The sequence below is a fragment of the Somniosus microcephalus genome, chromosome 19, assembly GCF_052327205.1.
Source record: "Somniosus microcephalus isolate GS21.2 chromosome 19, FLI_Smic_1.0, whole genome shotgun sequence".
Classification (NCBI taxonomy): Eukaryota; Metazoa; Chordata; class Chondrichthyes; order Squaliformes; family Somniosidae; genus Somniosus; species Somniosus microcephalus.
Genome location: NC_141005.1, coordinates 28,107,653 through 28,129,501, shown reverse-complemented (window position 1 = coordinate 28,129,501; position 21,849 = coordinate 28,107,653). Strand labels below are relative to the sequence as shown.

The window sequence follows — 21,849 nt, the reverse complement described above, 5'->3', positions numbered from 1 at the left end:
CTTTTTGTGTCTATGCAGGATCTTCTCAGGCTTCCGGAGCTGGCTCTTCCCGAGCTTTCCTGGACGCCGCACCGTGAGAAGTCGCAGCAGTACACCTAGAACTGCACATACCTTATCCACGCATCTGCTCAAATACGTCCTCCCTGAAAAAGTATAGACAGACAGCAAACGTGGTCCACCGCTGGCGAGTCACAAAGCATGGGTGGACGGGAACAGATTGTAGGAACAGCAGCAGATGGATAAAGAGCAGGGAGCTCCGTACCAAAGGGTGCGGTAATCCTTCCTCTCTCCCCCACACATCTCTGCGGCCCAGCTTTCTGAGCACAATAGGTTGTTGGAATCACTGGTGGATCTCCCCAGAAGCTTCCAATAATTTGCGCCAAATAGGGATAAATCCAGCAGCTGCATGAGTGAAATGCTGACGGTCAGCTTGCAGGACCTTCAGGTAGCTTTGGGTGGAGTGGCAATTCTAGAGCTATCTACAGTGCAGCCTCTTGCCAAAGAGGCCACAATGACAGCTCAAGCAGCTGCTATCCAGGCTTCGGATTATACTGTCCTCCCATCACTGAGCATGGTTACTGATGAGGTAGCCCAAATGAGGACGGCATGGTAACATGGTTGAGATGGAGGATTTGGCTTTTTCTCAAGGTAACAGCATTTCCATGCTACTCTTCTGTTCACCCCCATGACGACTGCTTAAGAGCCTGAAGGCAAACTGAGCCAGGATGTCCCGACACCAGCAGAGACCGTCCAGGGTCGGTGCTCAAAGTGATTGAGGGCCATAATCACCGTGCAACAGAGGCACATCTTAGCCCTCTGCCCAGTCTCCTTATCACTTAGAAAGGGCACTACAATAGGCAGCTGCACACCTCAAACACCATGGGGGAATTTTAGCACCCACCCCACCAGCCCCATGACGGGTGGGAGATGATTGGGGAGTTAAATCGGCAAATATTCAAAATCCGACCCCAACTCCCCACAAACACGGCTACTTCCGTTTTAACCACGGCTGGTTTGGAGGCGCTGGGGTAACCCACTCTGGAGCGACGGGTCCATGATTATAATATGATAATAAGGCTGCGTTCCTCAGATTTTGACAGCCAATTGAATTTAATGCTGGTGGGCCGGGTTTCCCAGGGCTCGAGAAACCCGGCACCTAAAGGTAGGCGGGAGCAGCTGGACCCAGCAGTGCTTGTGGGCCAGGAGGAGCAGGAGTGCTTCACCCGGTCCCTCAAGCAAACCTTCTGCCACGATCGGCCGATCCCCTTCCACTGCCGCCCCCTCCAAACCACTGATCTTTCCTAGTCACCTCTGCCCAACCGATTGCCGGTCTGACTCCGCCGCCGCACCCCCCCACCGCCCCCCTGCCCACGATGTCTCCGGTTCCGAAGAACTGTCCCTAATGATCCCTGGCAGCGGCCTTCTACTGCAGGCTTTCCCATCCGACAGCCGGCCAGCCAGCTGCCGGGCGGGAAACGGAGTGAAAAAATGGTAATGATGTCCTGACGTTAAATTTGGCAGGACCTCCGCGTTGCTGGCATTTCCCGCGTTTCTTCCCCGCAAACACGCCCTCCCTGCCACATGTTTCTAGGAGAGAAGCGCTGTAGTGATAAGTAGTGGACAGTGACCTTTTTGTAATAAATCACTGCTGGAATGCCATCACTGTTCTGTTTGTGCATGAACAGGGAAAGGAAGTGTGGGTGCATATGTTAATGGTTTGGGAATGGGAGGAAGGTGCAGGTTTGACTATGAGGATTCCTTTGCTTTATTCGATGTGGGATGGAGCTATGCTATGGACAGGTGACAGGAGGATTCCTGCCCTTTTATAGTGAACCAGTTGGTGGCGGCTCTGCAGAGGACCGGACAGACTGTCGAGGAGCTGTGTGGTTGGTGCGCTCGTCCACCTCCAAGTAAGTCACCTTCAAAAGGCAGAGCTCTGCAGTACTGAACACAGCCTCCTTCAATAACTCAAAAAAATGGACAATAAATACCGAGACAGCAAAATCATTTTTAATTCAAGAAGCTTCTCTGTGAGACAGCACGTACACAGTGGCTCGTAAAACAGTAACTGCAGGTTTTTCTGGGTGACGTCTACAACTAAACTGCACCTGCCACTATTTACAGGGAATCTGTGTAGATCAACAGAGGCTTTGGTGTTATTCCAATTGGATTTAGGCAAGATTGGAGCTTGTGAAAGAAAGTGTGTGAGGCTGTGGAATGCACTGCCAGAGTTAGTGATTGAAGTAGAGGCAATGTCAACATTTAACAGGTTCGATGAGTGGTTGAAGGAAAGGGGAATAAAGGGATATGGAAACTGAGCGGGCACATGGGACTAAGAATACTGCTCATGTGGAGGATAAATACCAGCACAGACTGGTTGGGCCAAGCGACCTGTAATTTCTATGTAATTCGATGCAATTACTGGTTTTTACATCATATTCAGGGTTGTTTTTGAGTTGCCAGCTTTTTAGGGGTTATGTCAGGTTTTTTTTTTAAGTTGATGGTAAACTTTTGCTAGTTTTCTAAGTTGTCATCTGTGGAACTGGGAGGCAATGACTGAAAGCTAAGGCCTAGATTTTGGGAGCTGATATTTGAGAGATAAGGTCTGGAAGACAGGACTTGAAGTGCAGAATGCAGGAGCTGACCTGTTATTATTACATTGCAAGGGTCAAATGCTTGAATTTTGTAATACGTAGTGAGTAGGTTCCTCATCCTGTCTTTCTCCACTTCCCCATTGCTCACAGTCTTAATGACTAAATTGTGGATCTCTGCTCCTAAAATAAAAATCAACCCTTGTTAAAAATGCAAACCTTGGCCTGGAAGACTTTTACTGCATGTGTATCCAAAATGAACCCATGAGGCAGGATCAACACAGGCAAGAAATAACAACTTGCCCTCCAATATTAACATAGAAACCTTTGGAGAATAAATCATTTCCGAATCAATGAAACGGTCCTTTTAAGTGTTGACACCACTGCCTTGTCAGGTGGTGGCAGCAATCATTCTCCACCATGGAAACCGGTTTTAAAAAAAGATGTCATTGAGAAACCATGTCCACAAGAGGCACTGGAGGCTCTGTTGTGACCTAAATCTGCCAATAGATTATATGGGGGCCAATCCGTCTCCAGGATACTACACAGCCCCTGCAACACTGAGGTAGGAATACTGTGTTGCTGAGCAACAGTAAGCTTTTCCAAACTCAAAACTTATATGCATTAATCCTTCTACTTGTTATGTGTTACTTCAACTGCTCCTGACCCCTGATAGAATATTGAGCAAAGAGACTGTAAACAAGTGAGCCTCGCTTTCCTAATCATTAGAGTACTGCTTTTGGAAAAAGTTTATCCTTGATCAAAGTAAATTTTTGTTAATGGATTTTCATTGCATGTCAGTATGAAAATACAAACATTAGATTAAAAAAAACATTTTTTTTTTTGGAGTCCCATATGAACAGCAAATCTAAGTCATGGTGTATTAACAGCTGTGTAAGAACATCTCAGAGTGCTTTACAAAGGGGAGAGATGGCCAATGAACAGGAAGTAAAGGGATTTGGGATGGAGAGGGAGGGGGAGAGGGGGAGACCAAAGCCCCAGGCAAAAAGATAGGTTTTTGGGAGGCTTTTGAAGGCAGATAGCGGAGAGACAAGTGAAGCAAATTGGCTTTAGAAAATAATTCAAGGGAACAGGGATGCAAGTGGCTGAAAGATCAGCCGCTGATGGTGGAGTGGAGAACAAGCTGCAATCCAGAGTCGGCGAAGAGAGGGTACGAACAGATGTACAGCTGGGAAAGAATTCCCAGATAAAGTGGGACGAGCCCATGGAGGAATTTTTAGACAAGAAAGACTTGCGTTTATATAGTGCTTTTCACGACCACCAGACGTCCCAAAACACTACAGCCAAGGAAGTACTTTTTTTTTTGAAGTGTAGTCACTGTTGTAATGTCGGAAACGAGGACAGGAATCTTGAAATCAATTTGCTGAGGCAAGAAGAAAATCCTAGAGAGCAGTTACATATCTAATAGTGTTATAAAGACGCCTTAACAGTAAAAAAGTAAGAAATAAAGCGAATAAAGGAACATAATAAAATCCAGAACAAAGACAGTCCAGGTATGATTATTTTATCATGAACTTCCCTCCACACTACCTGTTGGTCCCCTATCTTAGAAAACAATAATTATTTTCCCCAACCTCTCCTAGCTTCCATTACCTTCCAAGTATAAATATTCTGTGGCAGCAATATTCTGTCCAGCAGCATGGAGTCACAGCAGCTGAGAATATCATTGAGCCATGTCATGAACTGGGGTCATCCCGCAGTGCTTTCTAAGCGCAGCAGCACCATAAGGGAGAAAGCAGCCGATAATGGCAAAGGGGTTCCAACAGTGCAAGAGCGGAATTTCAAGGGTGCAAATCACACTGGGTCCCTCTTGACAGCCAGCATCGGCTGAGGCCTTGGAGCCAGTCACCTGAGGCCTTGGAGCAAGTCACCTGCTCACTCTCATCAGAGCATCATGTGTGACACTGCAGATGATTACTTGGATCTTTCACTGTACCAGTCACACTCTGATGGTGTTGCACACAGTAATTCAAGTCCAACTGCAGCATTCAGGTTAAACAGGGTTAGAGGATGGGGGAAGATAACTAGGCCAAGGAGGGGTGAGGGGGAAGGGGAGTAGACAGGTAGGAAAGGGGAGGAGGAAGGGGCAGTGAAGGGCTTGGGGTGGAGGAAGAAAAGGAGAAGGAAAGGAAGGGAAATCAGAGGAGGAAGGAAGGGAGAGGAGAGGAACAGGTCAGTGGAAGAGGATGGGGAAGAGAATGGTAAGTTGAGGGCTGCATTGCAATTCCCTTATTAACATCAAGTATACATGTTTAATGAAGCTCTTACATATTCTCCGCAAGAGCGTCATTAGGCATGCGTACTCTATGTTAACAAGTATACATGCCTAATGAATGCCTGATTTTCTGGCCCTTGTTTGCCCATTTAGCACCAGCAGAACCACTCCTGCCGACTGGAAAATCTACTCTCGAGCCACAAAAGTTCTAGCTCCTTTTCTTGTTCTCCAGCAAAAGTAGGAAAGCAATGCTTTTAGGAGGCATGGTTACCGCAGCTTCCATGGAGTAAGTTAAAGGACCCAATGTAAATAGAACCAATTAACAGATCTATTAGCCCTATAGTTTTATTTAAAAAAACTATTCCTTTGGGGAAGTACCTGGGCTTCACTTGCCAATTAATTAAAATCAGGAGCTCACTTGTTGGGGACTGCACATCCCACACTAGGCAGCACTGTGGTTTTTCTTCCCTCCTTTCCTGCAGTGCTGACTCTTGGTGGGCTATGGGTCCCTCACCCAAGTACCTACTACATATCAAAAAGGCTATTCCACCGTGTAGAGCATCACAGTTGATTATTATTCTGTCCTCACCTGGTAAACACTTTCCAGCAGACGTCACTTCCTAACCCAGGGACACTATGGCCAACTGTAGCACCCCGACTGCTGCACTGGTACAGATCAGCTAACTCTGCCAGTGATCAAATTTAGGACCTTTTAGTTTGTATGTCTTGGTGCTACACCAGGTGATGCCAATGGGGGTGCACCTTCCACGTGTAATTAATTAACCCTCCCCTCCGCAATCACTCAGAGTTTATGCAATGTATAGCTGAGTTATAAAGACCAGGAAGGCCTGGCTACAATCCAGCTCTGGACTGACTTGGCCGATCTCAGTCAAAGTGATGGGAGGGGTCCTACAATTGGCCTCACCCTCAACTTGGGGAGTACAATGTTTTTCCGCTTTCTCTGCCAGTCAAATTGCTTGCCGACATTCACTATCTATGCTCACACGAGTGATGGCTATTTAAGCAAGGTACTGAAGGGTCACTGGCATCCATGTAACTGCAGGGGTCAGCATCAACGTCCAGGGAACCGCCCCCTGGCAGGGCTCAGCACCTCCAAAGCAGGAGGGGAGAAAATGAGAAAAAAAAGAGTATTAATCCACTTTCTGCATTACAGGAAACTTTGTGCTATCCGGCACCGACGGGACTGAGCTGTTGCCGTTCCCTCAAAACTGCCGGACACTCCAGCGCTAATGTTGAAAGATACGGAGCCTCCGTATCGGTCAACAAACCCTGTTGCTTCAACAGCTTCTAAACAGTCCAAGCATCTCTGTAGCTTAGCAACAGCTTCAGCAGACCTTGCAGAGCTTGACTGTTGAGGAAAAAAGCAACGAGAAAAAAAAACCTAACAAAACCGGCACCTGATTTTTGCCGGTGGCTCGAGCATTCCGGACAGTTAGCCTCCGGATAACACAAAGTTTCCTGTATTCAAACATCAACTCGAATGAAATCAGATTGATAGCGTATTAAACATGTGGTGGTAATGCTGAATAGAGAATCACTGATGCAATTTCACTGCATGAAAAGGAAAGGTAGGAGTCTGCTGGCACTTCAGGCAACCACACAGTGCCCAGATAGCGTGAAAGAAGCTGTACAAGATGTGCTTTTCAGGTCAGGTGGTTTATAGGAAACTGCACATCCGTGCCTGAAACCACGCACAAACAAGATGTTTGTGAGAAAATATATGTAAAAGCTCACGGTCTTTTAAAGAGGTGTTCGGCAGGAGGATAATTTGAGAAAAAAAATAACAGACTTGCGCCACTGATGGAGTTTCTGGATAAACGTGCCATTTGGTTTGGTCTGAGCCATACAGATCAGAAGAACCCAGCTTCTGCGCTGAGTTCTGAGCGCTGGTCTCTTCGTGCTTCAGGTTAACCAGGAGAAAATCAGCCAAGGTTCCCACAATATTCAGTTACTCCTGCTGTAACGTGCACAAGTGTAGACATCTGGTAAGGACAGCACCGGGCTCAGCTCTGATGCCCCGACACGGTCAGATTTTTATTTTCAATTTCAATGAATTCTTTGTTCCCATCAAGGTGGGGGATATTAATGTGGAGGAATGGACCAGTTTCCATTTCAGGCACCCAGCATCACAATCAATCACTCCCAGGTAATGCATGATATAGTTCGATGGAGAGTAAATGGCCTTTTTACTCTGTCTCAACAATATACCTCAGCACCAGCCTCAGAAGAACACTCCACTTCCCATAGGAGATATCTAGTGGCATTTCTGAGTGAGATTGCCTAATTAGTGCCAAATTAGGATGCATGCTGAAGATTCGACTGAGACGACCCAAATTTATTTCACACAGGATCCTCACAGTCAACAAACAGTGGAGGTTTTCATCCTATCAATCTGACCTGGACATGAACCGAGGTCACAGAAACGAAAAGCCACGGTCGTAAAGGTTCACAACCAGCGCCGAGAGACTATAGCAAAAGCAACTAGAATATTAGGAGGTATAGCTAGGACGATCCAATATAAAACAAAAAGCATCATAATGTCTTTGTGCAAGAATTTGGTTAGGCCTCATGGAGAACAATGTGTTCAGCTCTGGTCCCCTCAAATGGTGGGAGATATAGAGGCTCTGGAAAGGGTTCAGAGGAGGGTCACTAGATTAACACCTCATTTAAAAACCCTTGTTTATCCTGATTGGCTTAGATAGTTGGTCCTTTAACTCGAGAAAAGCGCAGACTTTGGGGTGATTTGATTGAAATAATTAAAATGATGGAGACTAGACCATGTACACAAGGATAGATTATTTGCATTAGATAGTTTCGGGACAATGAGGAGACATGTGTATAAGTTATGTGAAGCATAGAGTTATCGCGTGGAACTCGTTTTTGAGTCAGAGGAGAATTTCCCAGTAATCTTATTTCCCTGAATTGACGTAGGGTTTTCTTAATCTGTTATTTTTGCCTCTCCTAGGAGATTACATGACTGCTGCTGAGTAGAGAGCATTGAGGGTCACGGTGTTTAATTGCAACATGACTAAATGTGACGGGACTGATGGAGCAGCTGGGTTTTTTTCTGTCCGTCTTTTCCAGGTGTTCTAACTGACTGGATCACCCAGTCGCCCACTCAACATAATCCTACTTTCAGTAGGAAACATTAAATCAAACAGGGTACTAAAACTCACTCTCGAATAAAAACCCTGAGCTAAAACTTCAGGCAGATGCTCAAGGTCTGAAGAACTAACAGTCTACAGATTATACGCATGTGTGCAACCTGACCCGAGTGTGTTTGCTTGGCTGATCTTGCCAGGTGCCATGCAACAGAGCCCGAGAGCCATGTAACTCATTGGCCCGGTCATGCTCTTTGGTGACTGCCATTTTGTGGTCATATTTCTTTTAAATGTCTCATAAGAACAAAAGAAATAGGAGCAGCAGTAGGCCATATACCCCCTCGAGCCTGCTCCGCCATTCAATAAGATCATGGTTGATCTTCTACCTCAACTCCGCTTTCCCGCCCTATCCCCATATCCCTTGATTCCCTTGGTGCCAAAAAACCTATCGATCTCTGTCTTGAATATGCTCAACCACTGAGCCTCCACAGCCCTCTGGGGTAGAGGATTCCAAAGATTCACCACCCTCTGAGTGAAGACATTTCTCCTTACCTCAGTCCTAAATGGCCGACCCCTTATCCTGAGACTATGCCCCCTCGTTCTACATTCTCCAGCCAGGTCTCTTACCTCTTCATAAAACTTCAGCTGGGGAACAGCTTCATCAATTTCGTTCAGACAAAAATCTTTAAACAGCAAAAATCCTGAAAAACAAAATGCAAGAAATATTGTTATTTGAATAATCATACAAATATCTATAGGCCTTAAGCTCTACAATTCCTTTCCTAAACATCTCCGCCTCTCTCTCCTCCTTTAAGTCGCTCCTGAAAACCTGATCTTGTGTCTCTATATGTGGCTCCGTGTCAAATTTTGTCTGATTAACTCTCAAGTGAATGGCCAAGGAACGTTTTACGACATTATAAATGCCAGTTGTTGTTATTAAAATAGGGGAAAGAAGCATTTGGTATGTGTGGGTTAAGCGTTTGCATGGTAACCTCAGGAACAGCAACTTCCACCCTTGTACTTCTTAAAAAGAAAATGTAATGCACAGCACTTTTGTGCCTTTTTCTATGATCAAGTGTCAAATGTTTGTGGTGGGGAATCTGCCACAGGTGAGACAGGATGCAAGGTCAGTTCAGGTACGATCAGGTTGAGACAGGATGCAAGGTCAGTTCAGGTACAATCAGGTTGAGACAGGATGCAAGGTCAGTTCAGGTACGATCAGGTTGAGACAGGATGCAAGGTCAGTTCAGGTACGGTCAGGTTGAGACAGGATGCAAGGTCAGTTCAGGTACGATCAGGTTGAGACAGGGTGCAAGGTCAGTTCAGGTACGATCAGGTTGAGACAGGATGCAAGGTCAGTTTAGGTACAATCAGGTTGAGACAGGGTGCAAGGTCAGTTCAGGTACGATCAGGTTGAGACAGGATGCAAGGTCAGTTCAGGTACGGTCAGGTTGAGACAGGGTGCAAGGTCAGTTCAGGTACGATCAGGTTGAGACAGGATGCAAGGTCAGTTCAGGTACGGTCAGGTTGAGACAGGATGCAAGGTCAGTTCAGGTACGGTCAGGTTGAGACAGGATGCAAGGTCAGTTCAGGTACGATCAGGTTGAGACAGGGTGCAAGGTCAGTTCAGGTACGGTCAGGTTGAGACAGGATGCAAGGTCAGTTCAGGTACGGTCAGGTTGAGACAGGATGCAAGGTCAGTTCAGGTACGATCAGGTTGAGACAGGGTGCAAGGTCAGTTCAGGTACGGTCAGGTTGAGACAGGATGCAAGGTCAGTTCAGGTACGATCAGGTTGAGACAGGATGCAAGGTCAGTTCAGGTATGGTCAGGTTGAGACAGGATGCAAGGTCAGTTCAGGTACAGTCAGGTTGCTAGTTTTGTGCCTCATTCCCGAATTGAATAATTTGCTGGTTTTCTTCTATAACTTCCACAAATCATGGAGCAAGGACACAAAAGATTATTTTTGATTGAAAGCGGTTTGATTGAGAAGGCTGTGGCGTGGGCAGGATTTACTTTCAGGGTGGTGGTCTTTGGATAGGAGTTTGCCAGACCAATCAAAACTACTTCAAGGAGGTCTATCTTTCAAATAGGAATTTCACAGTACGGTTCAAATAGAAACATTAACACTTCCATTAATATAACAATTCAAATAAAGGGAATGAAAAAAACCCAATCTTGTTGGACATAAACTCTAAAGCATGATGTCGAAGCACGGTTACGTTAGTCTATCTCTACTATTCCTGGCACAAGCCCAACGAATCGGTTTTCACTGGTCGAATTGTAGAACTGACTAACTGAGGAAGAACGTCGACTGTTTCTTGGTTCTATCATGTGATACAAGGCATATTCTTTCAAAAGTAGTCGTCCGATAAGAAAAATACATGGAAATGTAGTGGTGAGTGTTTGAACATCCCGCTTGCCTATGGCAGTAAGAGAAGGATCTCCTGTTCTCCAGGATGTTTGTTTGCAAGTCAAAACGCAGAACTGTGATGTGTACATTCTTCCTGGCTTATTCACGCCCTGCCCTGCTGCTGCAGGCAGAGTAGAGGCATTGTGTTGCTTTATCTGTTACTTTACTTTTAATAAAATTCATTTTCTCTCACAAGTGAAATGAGAATTTGTGATTGAGGAGTGAAACAATCCTGGTGTTCACCAACGGTGCCCTTAGTTATTGCGATTCCCCAAGCAGAATACCATTTCCTTATTCACTCTATCAAAACTCCCCATCATTTCAAAAACTCCCATTAAATCTCCTTCTGTGCTCCAGTGGAAATAGTCTCAGTATCTCAAGTCTCTCCTCATAACTCTAGTTTCCCATCGCTGGCATCATCCTGGTGAATCTGTGCTGTATGCTCTCTATGGCTATAATGGGGGGACCCTGCACACATTACTCTAGCTGCAGCCTAACCAGTGCTTTGTATAAATTCATCATTACTACATTACTCTTGTACTCCATGCGCAAACTTATAAAATTCAAAATTCTATTGGCCTTTTTATGGCTTTATCTACATGCACTCCCACTCTCAGGGATTTATGTATTTGAATTCTTAAATTTCATTCCATTCTGTGTCTTTCCATTAAGTATGTGCTCCCTTTCCTGCCTTCGATCTATTTTCTTTTCTTTCCAGTTTTGAAGAAAGGTTCGACCCGAAACGTCAACTCAAATTTCTCTCCACGGATGTTGCTTGACTCGCTGTGTTTTTCCAGCATTTTCTGTTGTTATTTTGGATTTCCAACATCTGCAGTATTTTGCTATCGTGCTCCCTTTCCTTATTCTGTCTCCTAAAATATATAACCTCATAGAAACATAGCAGATAGGAGCAGGAGTAGGCCATTCGGCCCCTCGAGCCTGCTCCGCCATTCAATGAGATCATGGCTGATCATCCAAATTCAGTGCCCTGTTCCTGCCTTCTCCCCATATCCCTTGATCCCTTTAGCCTTAAGAAATATATCCAACTCCTTCTTGAATATATTTAATGAATTGGCCTCTACCGCATTGTGGTAGAGAATTCCACAGGTTCACCACTCTCTGGGTGAAGAAATTCCTCCTCATCTCTGTCCTAAATGGCTTACCCCTTATCCTTAGACTGTGACCCCTGGTTCTGGACTCCCCGGCCATCGGTAACATCCTTCCTGCATCTAGTCTGTCCAGTCCTGTTAGAATTTTATAAGTTTCAATGAGGTCCCCTCTCATTCTTCTAAACTTCAGCGAGTATAAGCCCAATTGACCCAATCTCTCCTCATACGTCATTCCTGCCATCCCAGGTATCAGTCTGGTGAATCTTCGCTGCACTCCCTCCATGGCAAGAACATCCTTCCTCAGATAAGGCGATGAAAACTGCACACAATACTCAAGATGTGGCCTCACCAAGGCCTTGTACAACTGCAGCAAGACATCCTTGTTCCTGTACTCGAACCCTCTTGCTACGAAGGCCAACATACCATTTGCCTTCTTAACTGCCTGCTGCACCTGCATGCTTATCTTCAGCGACTGGTGCACAAGGACACCCAGGTCTCGTTGCACTTCCCCTTCTCCCAATCTATTGCCATTCAGATAATAATCTGCCTTCCTGTTTTTGACACCAAAGTGGATAACCTCGCATTTATCCACGTTATATTGCATCTGCCATGCTTCTGCCCAATCATCCAACCTGTCCAAATCACACTGGAGTTTCTCGGCATCCTCCTCACAGCACACATGCCCACCCAGCTTTGTGTTGTCTGCAAACTTGGAGATATTACATCTGGTTCCCTCGTCTAGATCATTAATATATATTGTGAATAGCTGGGGTCCTAGCACCGATCCCTGCGGTACCCCACTAGTCACTGCCTGCCACTCGGAAAAAGACCCGTTTATTCCAACTCTTTGCTTTCTGTCTGCCAACCAGTTCTCTATCCAAGTCAATACCTTGCCCCCAGTCTCATGTGCCTTAACTTTACACGCTAATCTCTTATGCGGGACCTTATCAAAAGCCTTCTGAAAGTCCAAATACACCACATCCACTGGTTCTCCCTTATCTATTTTACCAGTTACACCCTCAAAAAATTCCAGTAGATTAGTCAAGCACGATTTACCTTTTGTAAATCCATGTTGACTTTGTCCGATCCCGTCACTGTTTTCCAAGTGCTCTGCTATTACATCTTTTATAATGGACTCCAGCATTTTCCCACTACCGATGCCAAGGTTACCGGTCTATAATTCCCCGTTTTCTCTCTACCACCTTTTTTGAATAGTGGGGTAACATACTTATTGACATTAAATTCTATCTGCCATCTGTATGCTCATTCCACTACAGTCATAGTGTCATAGAGTTATACAGCACAGAAAGAGGCCCTTTGGCCCATCGTGTCCGAGCCGGCCATCAAGCCCTATCTATTCTAATCCCATTTTCCAGCACTTGGTCCGTAGCCTTGTATGCTATGGCGTTTCAAGTGCTCATCTAAATGCTTCTTGAATGTTGTGAGGGTTCCTGCCTCTACCACTCTTTCAGGCAGTGAGTTCCAGATTCCAACCACCCTCTGGGTGAAAAAGTTTTTCCTCAAATCCCCTCTAAACCTCCTGCCCCTTACCTTGAAGCTATGCCCCCTAGTTATTGACCCCTCTACTAAGGGGAAAAGTTCCTTTCTATCTACCCTATCTATGCCTCTCATAATTTTGTACACCTCAATCAGGTCCCCCCTCAGCTTTCTCTGCTCTAAGGAAAACAACCCCAGCCTGTCCAGTCTCTCTTCATAGCTGAAGCGCTCCAGCCCAGTTAACATCCTGGTGAATCTCCTCTGCACCCTCTCCAATGCAATTACATCCCTCCTATAGTGTGGCGACCAGAACTGCACACAGTACTCCAGCTGTGGCCTTACCAGCGTTTTGTACAGCTCCACCATAACCTCCCTGCTCTTATATTCTATGCCTCGGCTAATGAAGGCAAGTATCCCATATGCCTTCTTAACCACCTTATCCACCTGTCCTACTGCCTTCAGGGATTTATGTACATGCACACCAAGGTCCCTCTGATCCTCTGTCCTTCCTAGGATCCTACCATTCATTGTGTATTCCCTTGCCTTGTTAGTCCTCCCAAAATGCATCACCTCACACTTTTCAAGGTTAAATTCCATTTGCCACTGTTCTGCCCATCTGACCAACCCGTCTATATCGTCCTGTAGCCTGAGGCTTCCCTCCTCGCTATTTACCACTCCACCAATTTTCGTGTCATCTGCAAAGTTACTGATCATACCTCCTACATTCATATCTAAATCATTAATGTACACTTGCTGTTTGTAGGGACCCAGCACCAATCCCTGCGGTACAGCACTGGACACAGGCTTCCAGACACAAAAACAACCTTCGACCATCAACCTCTGCTTCCTGCCACTAAGCCAATTTTGGCTCCAATGTGCCAAATTGCCCTGGATCCCATGGGCTCTTACCTGCTTGACTAGTCTCCCATGTGGGATTTTGTCAAAAGCCTTACTGAAGTCCATGTAGACTACATCAACTGCACTACCCTCATCCACACACCTAGTCACCTCCTCGAAAAATTCAATCAAATTGGTTAGACATGATCTCCCAATGACAAAGCCATGCTGACTATCCCCGATTAATCCTTGCCTCTCCAAGTGGAGACTAATTCTGTCCCTCAGAATTTTTTTCCAATAATTTCCCTACCACTGATGTTAGGCTCACTGGCCTGTAATTCCTTGGTTTATCCCTACTACCCTTCTTGAATAATGGTACTCCATTAGCTGTCCTCCAGTCCTCTGGCACCTCCCCTGTGGCCAGAGAAGTTCTGAAAATTCATGTCAGAGCCCCTGCAATCTCCTCCCTTGACTCACACAAAAGCATGGGATACATCTCATCTGGGCCTGGGGATTTATCCACTTTTAAGCCCGCTAAAACCGCTAGTACCTCCTCCCTCTCAATGCTAATTTGTTCAAGTATATCACAATCTGATTTCTATGCCTGCATCGTCGTTCTCCATAGTGAACACAGATGCAAAATATTCATTTAAAACCTCACCTACATCTTCCGGCTCCACACACAGATTGCCACTTTGGTCCCTAATGGGCCCTACTCTTTCCCTGGTTATCCTCTTGCCCTTAATATACTTATAAAACACCTTGGAATTTTCCTTTATTTTGCCCGCCAGTGTTTTTTCATGCCCCCTCTTCGCTCTCCTAATTTCTTTTTTAAGTAGCCCCCTGCACTTTCTATACTCCTCCAGGGCTTCCACTATTTTTAGTCCTTTGTATTTGCCAAAAGCTTCCCTTTTTTTCCCCCTAATCCATCCTTGTATATCCCTCAACATCCAGGGCTCCCTGGACTTGTTGGTACTAACCTGCCTATGTCTTCCTGAAATCTTTTACAGTCTCTCACTTTTTGTTAAAACTCCTACTTCTGTGTTGCAAATTTTGAGATTATGTTCCCTTAACCCAACTCTAAATCATCTATATGTACAGAGAACTAATGTAGATCCAGCATTGTCCCCTAGGGCACACCCCTTCTGAACCTTCGCTAGTCTGAGCAACACCCACTTGCCCAAGCACTTTGTTTACTGTCCACCAACCAAACTTCTCTCCATGCTGCTGCATTTCCTCTTACACATGAGGCATCCTGCGTTTGCTAGATCACCTGCTGTACCCGCTACATCCTTTCACACTCTACCCACATAGAGAAGGAGGGAAATCAAAGAGTTAACCAGCTTCACCACCCTCCCCCTTCCCCCACCACTCCAACAAACACACACTGCCCACTCTCCCAAAATGCATAAAGCAGAATTGCAAGGGCCTGAGAACAGGCGGTGCACCCGGGCATCAGCAGGGCACAGTGCAAGGTTAGCAGAGAGGAAATAACTCTAAACAATAATACAAAAATTGACCTATAATTGAGTGGGAGGATTCAGCGATTGCATCGCAAAATCACAAGGAAGTACAATGTTGGTTCCTGGTTTTCACAGTAGGCTGACTGAGTCTGGCACCTAAAGTTATTCTGTGGTTTCAACATTCAAAAATGGAGAAGTTTGAAAACGGACCTCTAAAACTGCAGCATAAGGTGGGCGAGTGTGCAGATCACAGCATGATACCAACAGCTGCATGTGGTGCAGGGAAGCACAGGAGCGGCTATATGGGCATTACCACTGATAAAACAAACTGATCTCGGCACATCTTGCTGTCAAAGTTTCTGGTCACTAAGCTGCCATTATGGCCTCTCAAGGGTGCTTTTGTTCACTATCTTAGATCTTTGCAAATGTATCAACAACAAAAAAGGAACAGAAATATTATGATGTAGATATTCACTGTAGATATAAGAGGATTATTTAGCATGTTGATACCAACGTGTTATAGGAAAAATCACACTTACACGAGTACAGCCCGAGGTTACGCCAATGTGCTTGTGTGAAATTCTCAATTCATGAACTCAAATTTCTCCCACAACTGGTGATGAAATTGGAACTAACACTACTTTACCCTCGTGTTACATAATTCAACATACTCTCAATCAGACACAAAGTGTGTAAAGGCAGAATATTTAATTATATTGTTGGTGTTTTTAACATTTCAAGTCTGCATAATGTGAACATTTCACAAGTCTGCCATTATGATGACATGGTTGGTGAATATGAGACTAAGCACTGGGGGATACCATTTATATTGTACAAGTGGGCAGATCTAAGGTGGGTTATTTGTCCTGATTCAGGATATCATTTCCAAAAAATATTCTGTGGAAATGACATTGTTCCTGAAGGTTTAGAATTCTAGGCTGCAGTACGGCATGATCCAATAATAAGGACGCTGTTTTCTGTGTGATAATCTCCAGCAGTGACACAGCGAGGGAATGGGGTCATGCAGCACCATAAGTGATTGAGCAATGTATTACAAGTTCTGGTTTCACTGTGTGACAGATTAATATTATCAGCACTAGAAAATCCCACAACAGAGAACAGAGGATAGATTTAATTCTCCCTCCGGCCTATACTTGCCTGCACTGTTGAGTCAGTCAGTAGGGACTCCACTTCTGAAATAATTATGAGAGCTCTGTGGGAAGATGGGCATATTCCCAACTGGATATTCTTCAACTCAGTGAATTGGTGCTGGGACTACTAATTAAATGATGAGCACACTGAACCAGCAACACAGGGAGAACGGTATTCCCAGTGCATGTGCGTCATTCCCCTACACAGTCAGAGTTGGCAGCTACTTTGGCACAAGCACAAGCAGAGTCAGACAGACAAAGGATCCTATCGGCATGGGCATAAATAGTAGACCAAGTGCGGACACAGGCAAAGAACGAGAAACAGTGGGTATACAGGCAGAGGAACAGGCACAGGCATGGACACCGACACAGGCAGACACCTTCTGACAACCTGCCTGACTGCTCCCTGCAGTCGACCAGAACACCCCCTTATGGCTGACGTGATGCCGCACATGACATTTCTGCCCTGGCAGCCTCCTTATGCCAATATATCATACACACCCGACCAAAGTCACACACCTCAGTGGCCAGAATAATTCTTTTGCCCTGACGGCTAATGAAATGAGGAATAGAGTGTCGTCTGAAAATTTCCCAATGAGATGACGCATATCTGGAAGGGAACATATGAAGTTAGAAAGAATATCAAAAATCTATCAATTTTATATTTTGCCTCATGAAATTATTCTCTTCCCACCTTCTGTCACTGGTTTCCCGGTCCCATCCCCAGCTAGTTGAGGCAGTAAACAGAAGACATGATTCTGGGTCAGTGCAGCGCTATAACTGGCCACAAGGTGGCGTGTGAGCCTCAGCTTGAACTTTCTCATCAGGCACCGTCGATCTTGACCAAAAACTAGAACAGGGTGCAACTCATGTCCACTGAAGTACAGGAAACTTTCGATTAACCAGCCACTAAATAACCGGAATGCTCTATCCACCGGCAAAATTCAGGAGTCGGTTCAGATAACTTTTTTTTACTTTTAGTTACTTTTTTTACTCCATTTGTGTTGCTGTGCAAGCGTGTAGCTGAAGCTGTTGCTAAGCTACAGAGACGCTTGCAACTTGTGCCGATTGTTTTGAAGCTGTTGCAACAGGGTTTGTTGCTTTATACGGAGCTCTGAGCTCCGTATCTTTTACTATAGCGTTCGGTTATCCGGCATTGTTGATGGACCGGCACCAGGTCGGTCCCGTCCGTGCCGGATACCAGAAAGTTTCCTGTAGTAAGCTCAGACCCGACTGTAATTTGAAGACCTCCAGCAGCTTAAAAGGGGCACGAGAATTATTTTTGCATTACAGAAAGATCAAAGAAGTGTCAAGGAGAATATAGAACCCACAGGTTGTTAGATGGAACCGTGGAAGTGAGGTAGGGGAGGGGCACCCTCGAGTACACTGCATCACAGGATCCCAAGGACAAGTGCCTAGAGTCAATGGAAGGTGGCGGCCAGGGGAGTAAATGCTAACTCTACCACCCGGTGCATAGCCAGGGAGTGCAGGAAAAAGTTTAATGACCTTACCAGAACAGACAGCATGCCTTCCATTTACAATACCCTCCCCTCACACTGTGCTAATGTACTTTAGTTTCTCTACACTGATGCCCACGGTGCCCATAACATCCCCAACCATCACTTGCACGTGCTCTTTCATCCACCAGACAAAAAGCCTCAAGTGGAATATTGTGCGCACCTGCCATCATACTCGGAACTCTAGAACTCGGGGTCACAGTCTCAGGATAAGGGATCGGCTATTTAGGACTGAGGTGAGGAGAAATCTCTTCACTCAGAGGGTTGTGAATCTTTGGAATTCTCTACCCCAGAGGGCTGTGGAGGCTCAGTCGTTGAGTATATTCAAGACGGAGATCGATAGATTTTTGGACACTAAAGGAATCAAGAGATAGGGCGGGAAAGTGGAGTTGAGGTCGGTCAGCCTTGATCGTATTCAATGGCAGAGCAGGCTCGAGGGGCCGTCTGGCCTATTCCTGCTCCTATTCTTATGTTTTTATATGTTGCATACTGACACTTGGTTATTACTCCATATAATTGGAAATTAATGCAAAAAATTAGAATTACCTAAGATATGCCAGCCCATAACAACCAAAAGCGAGCTGCAACAGATGGAAAGCCCCAAACCTTTCGCCTGCTGAGAAAGAAGCACTTCAAATCCTGGGGAGACTTGGAGACAGGAAACATAAGAACATAAGAAGTAGGAGCAGGAGTAGGCCATACGGCCCCTCGGGCCTGCTCCACCATTCAATAGGATCATGGCTGATCCGAATCTAGACTCACGTCCACTTCCCTGCCCGCTCCCCGTAACCCCTAATTCCCTTATCTGCTAGGAGGGTATGTGCTAGCTTTGGGTTTTTACTGATGATCTTCTCATCCTACTGGATGAGCTGTCAGCAAACATATCCTAAAATCTTCATGTTACTCCTTCTACTGTAAATTACACGTGAGTTCTGCTCATCAGGCCACTATTATAACCTCTCCTCAGCCTTTCCTCCTCTAGAGGTGCCTGGGCACTTCACACTGAATGCTGCCACTCACTCAACCCGTCACATGCATGAGAGCTCAGACACATCTACTCTGAGGGAGTTAAAGACTGAGTCAGTAGGGATTGTACTAGTTAAACACACAGGAGCAGCTTCTGGTGGCACAGGAGATGGGGAATGATGCAGCCCAGAGGATCAGGTTGCGTAGACCTTCATCTGCAGAACCTGGGGATCTAGTTCTCTCCAAATGTGCAGAAAATATTAAATAGGAGGCACAGAAACTAATTCTAGGGACCAAAGGAAGTTGCAAGGCAATATTGGTAAGCTAATGGAATGTGTAAAAAGTGGCAAATGGAATTCAATGTCAGTAAATGTGAGGTAGTACCTTTGCTTGTGTGGAGGTTAAACAGCAACACGGATTGCTGGGCCAAATGGCCGAGTTCCATCTTGTAATTTCTATGTAACTCTTGGTCCTGCTTTTGAAAACATCAAGTGTTGCCACTCACTCGATCTGTTACATGCACGAGCTCAGAGACATCTACTCAGGGGAACGACTTGGTGCAGGGCATTGAAGGCTTTGGTGCGGCGCAGTCGGAAGCTCGAGTGAAGAGACCTACTAGCAGCATGCAAGAGTACATTGGAGGATGGATCTGCAGCTTTGCAGTCCACCACAGATCGTGTAGCAGCTCCAGGACATCCACAAAGAAGTCCCGTCCCCCCCCCCCGCCCCCCCGCCGACAGAGGCCTCAAGGGCAATCAATGTTTCTTCCATGGACTGCTGCCTAAGAGGCCTTGGGTTACCAGATTGGAAAAGGTTGTTTTTGTCTGGCCTCCAGTGACCTCGACAGCCACGAGCAGTGCAGTGTCTGTGGTGGAGATGGGATGTAGGTCGGGTATGTTGCATTTAGTGAAATAACACAGTTTCAGCTTCCTTTGTAAACTGCAGGCATTGGCCCTCTGACGTATGCAGCTGCATGTGCCTCCACCTGTATATTCTGCTGTGGGGGGTATGTGTGGGTAGGTGTCATGTGCGTCCTTGTGCTGCTTGCTATGGGGAATTTGGGGCCCTACAGCAAATAGTATAAAAGCAGATTATAAAAGGTATTTGGCTATCATTTTGTTTAAATCTCAAAAACCTGCTGCTATGAACATAGCCGTCGAGCTGTTCCGCTGCTCTTCTGCCATCTCCAAGGTACAGTACGTAGCAACCCTGGACACGGTTTTATATGGGAGAGTAAAGGAAATGGAGCAAGTGATGGAAAATGGGGTGAATGATGCATGAAACTGCCCAATAAAGGGCCGGCTTTTCCTACAGCTGCTGTAAATAACAAGTGAAAAACGGGACGGTTAAATGTCGGATTTGCACTCGCAAATTAGGAAAATCCACCAACACCACCAAGGCATTCCTGTTCTCCAGGTTTTTCCACTCAACTGAAAGAAGAGTACTTGGCAGCATGACACAGATCCAAGCTTACTGACTCTTTCCAACACTCGGTAGGCGTCTCTGCAGGAGACCTCTCACCTGCGAACTGCCATCTCCTGCGTGTATGTACTAGCTGGTAATTCCTGGCACAGCAAAAAAAAACAAGATTGCTTTGGAGGGAAGAATTTAAGTAATAGTAAGAAAGAAAGAAAAAGAACGACTTGCATTTATATAGCGCCTTTCACGACCTCAGAACGACCCAAAGCGCTTTACAGCCAATTAAGTATTTTATGAAGTGTAGTCACTGTTGTAAAGTAGGAAACGAGGCAGACAAATTGCACACAGCAAGGTCCTACAAGCAGCAATTTGATGATGATCAGATAATCTGTTTTTGTGATGTTAGTTGAGGGATAAATATTGGGCCAGGACACCGGGGAAAACTCCCCTGTTCTTCTTTGAAATAATTCCATGGGATCTTTTACGTCTCATCTGAAAGGCGGCACCTCCGACAGTGCCGCATCCTCCCCCAGTACTGCACTGGAGCATCACCCTAGATTGTGTCCTCGGGTATCTGGAGTGGGACTTGAACCCACAACCTTCTGACTCAGATGCAAGGGTGCCACCAACTGAGCCATGGCTCTGAGAGAGAGAGAGAGCGAGAGAGAGAGAGAGGGGGAGAGAGAGAGAGGGGGAGAGAGAGAGAGGGGGGGAGAGAGAGAGAGAGAGAGGGGAGAGAGAGCGAGAGAGAGGGAGAGAGGGGGAGAGGGGGAGAGAGGGAGGGGGAGAGAGGGGGAGAGAGAGAGGGGGAGAGAGAGTGTAGTGTATGTACCCGTCTACCTTTAAGGGAACGATTGAGTGTAACCGTTCACCTTTAAGAGAACTACTTTAGGTGTGGCACTATTTGATTGGCTTCTGTATACGGTAATACCGACAGTGACCACACCAGTATATAAGTGATGTTACAGGATAACTAGGGCAGATTCGCCCTGACCTCTGAATAGTAAAGACCTGTTTGTTTGTACTTCAAAAGTCTGTGTATTTATTTACTGCACAACCCACAGACTTTACAGTGGCGACGAGTCCGATCGTACCCTGCGGCAAGAATAGCAAAGTAACAAAGAGCGTCGAAGAGAGGCAACCGCCCTCGTCGTGCTACCAAAAGAAAACACGAGGCTACAACAACAGAAAGTGTGGTACTTTACAGAAGCTGGAAGACTAGCAACAAAAGCTTCATCAGCAACAGGCACTGATTACCCTGCTACCACGGTGTGGAGTGAGCCGACCAGCAAGAAACAAGGCGGCCGAAGAGACTGTGAGTAGGGGAAGGGGTAGAAGTATCCGGAGGAGAAGGGCAGAGCACTCGACCTCGGTCGAGGGGGAGCTGTACCGGCCAAAAGTCGGGTCCAACGGCGTCGGGTGACAGCCGGACCGCGATCGGCGGGAAAAATCCGGGCAGCGGCCGCAGCCACGAAGCGCTGAACCTGCGAGTAGGCGCGGGAGGAGAAACCCAGCCGCAGCCGGGGAGGG

The 21,849-nt window shown here is 46.0% G+C and overlaps 1 protein-coding gene across 2 annotated transcripts in view; it reads right to left on the bottom strand.

The window, feature by feature from the left end:
* Nucleotides 1–21,849, bottom strand: part of grk3 (G protein-coupled receptor kinase 3) — a 283,814-nt gene that overhangs the window by 107,708 nt on the left and 154,257 nt on the right. For both annotated transcript variants that reach the window (XM_085961459.1, XM_085961460.1), the window contains exon 3: nucleotides 8,577–8,650. In XM_085961459.1, coding sequence (XP_085817585.1) covers nucleotides 8,577–8,650 — 74 coding nt within the window. The remainder of the gene's footprint in view (nucleotides 1–8,576; nucleotides 8,651–21,849) is intronic.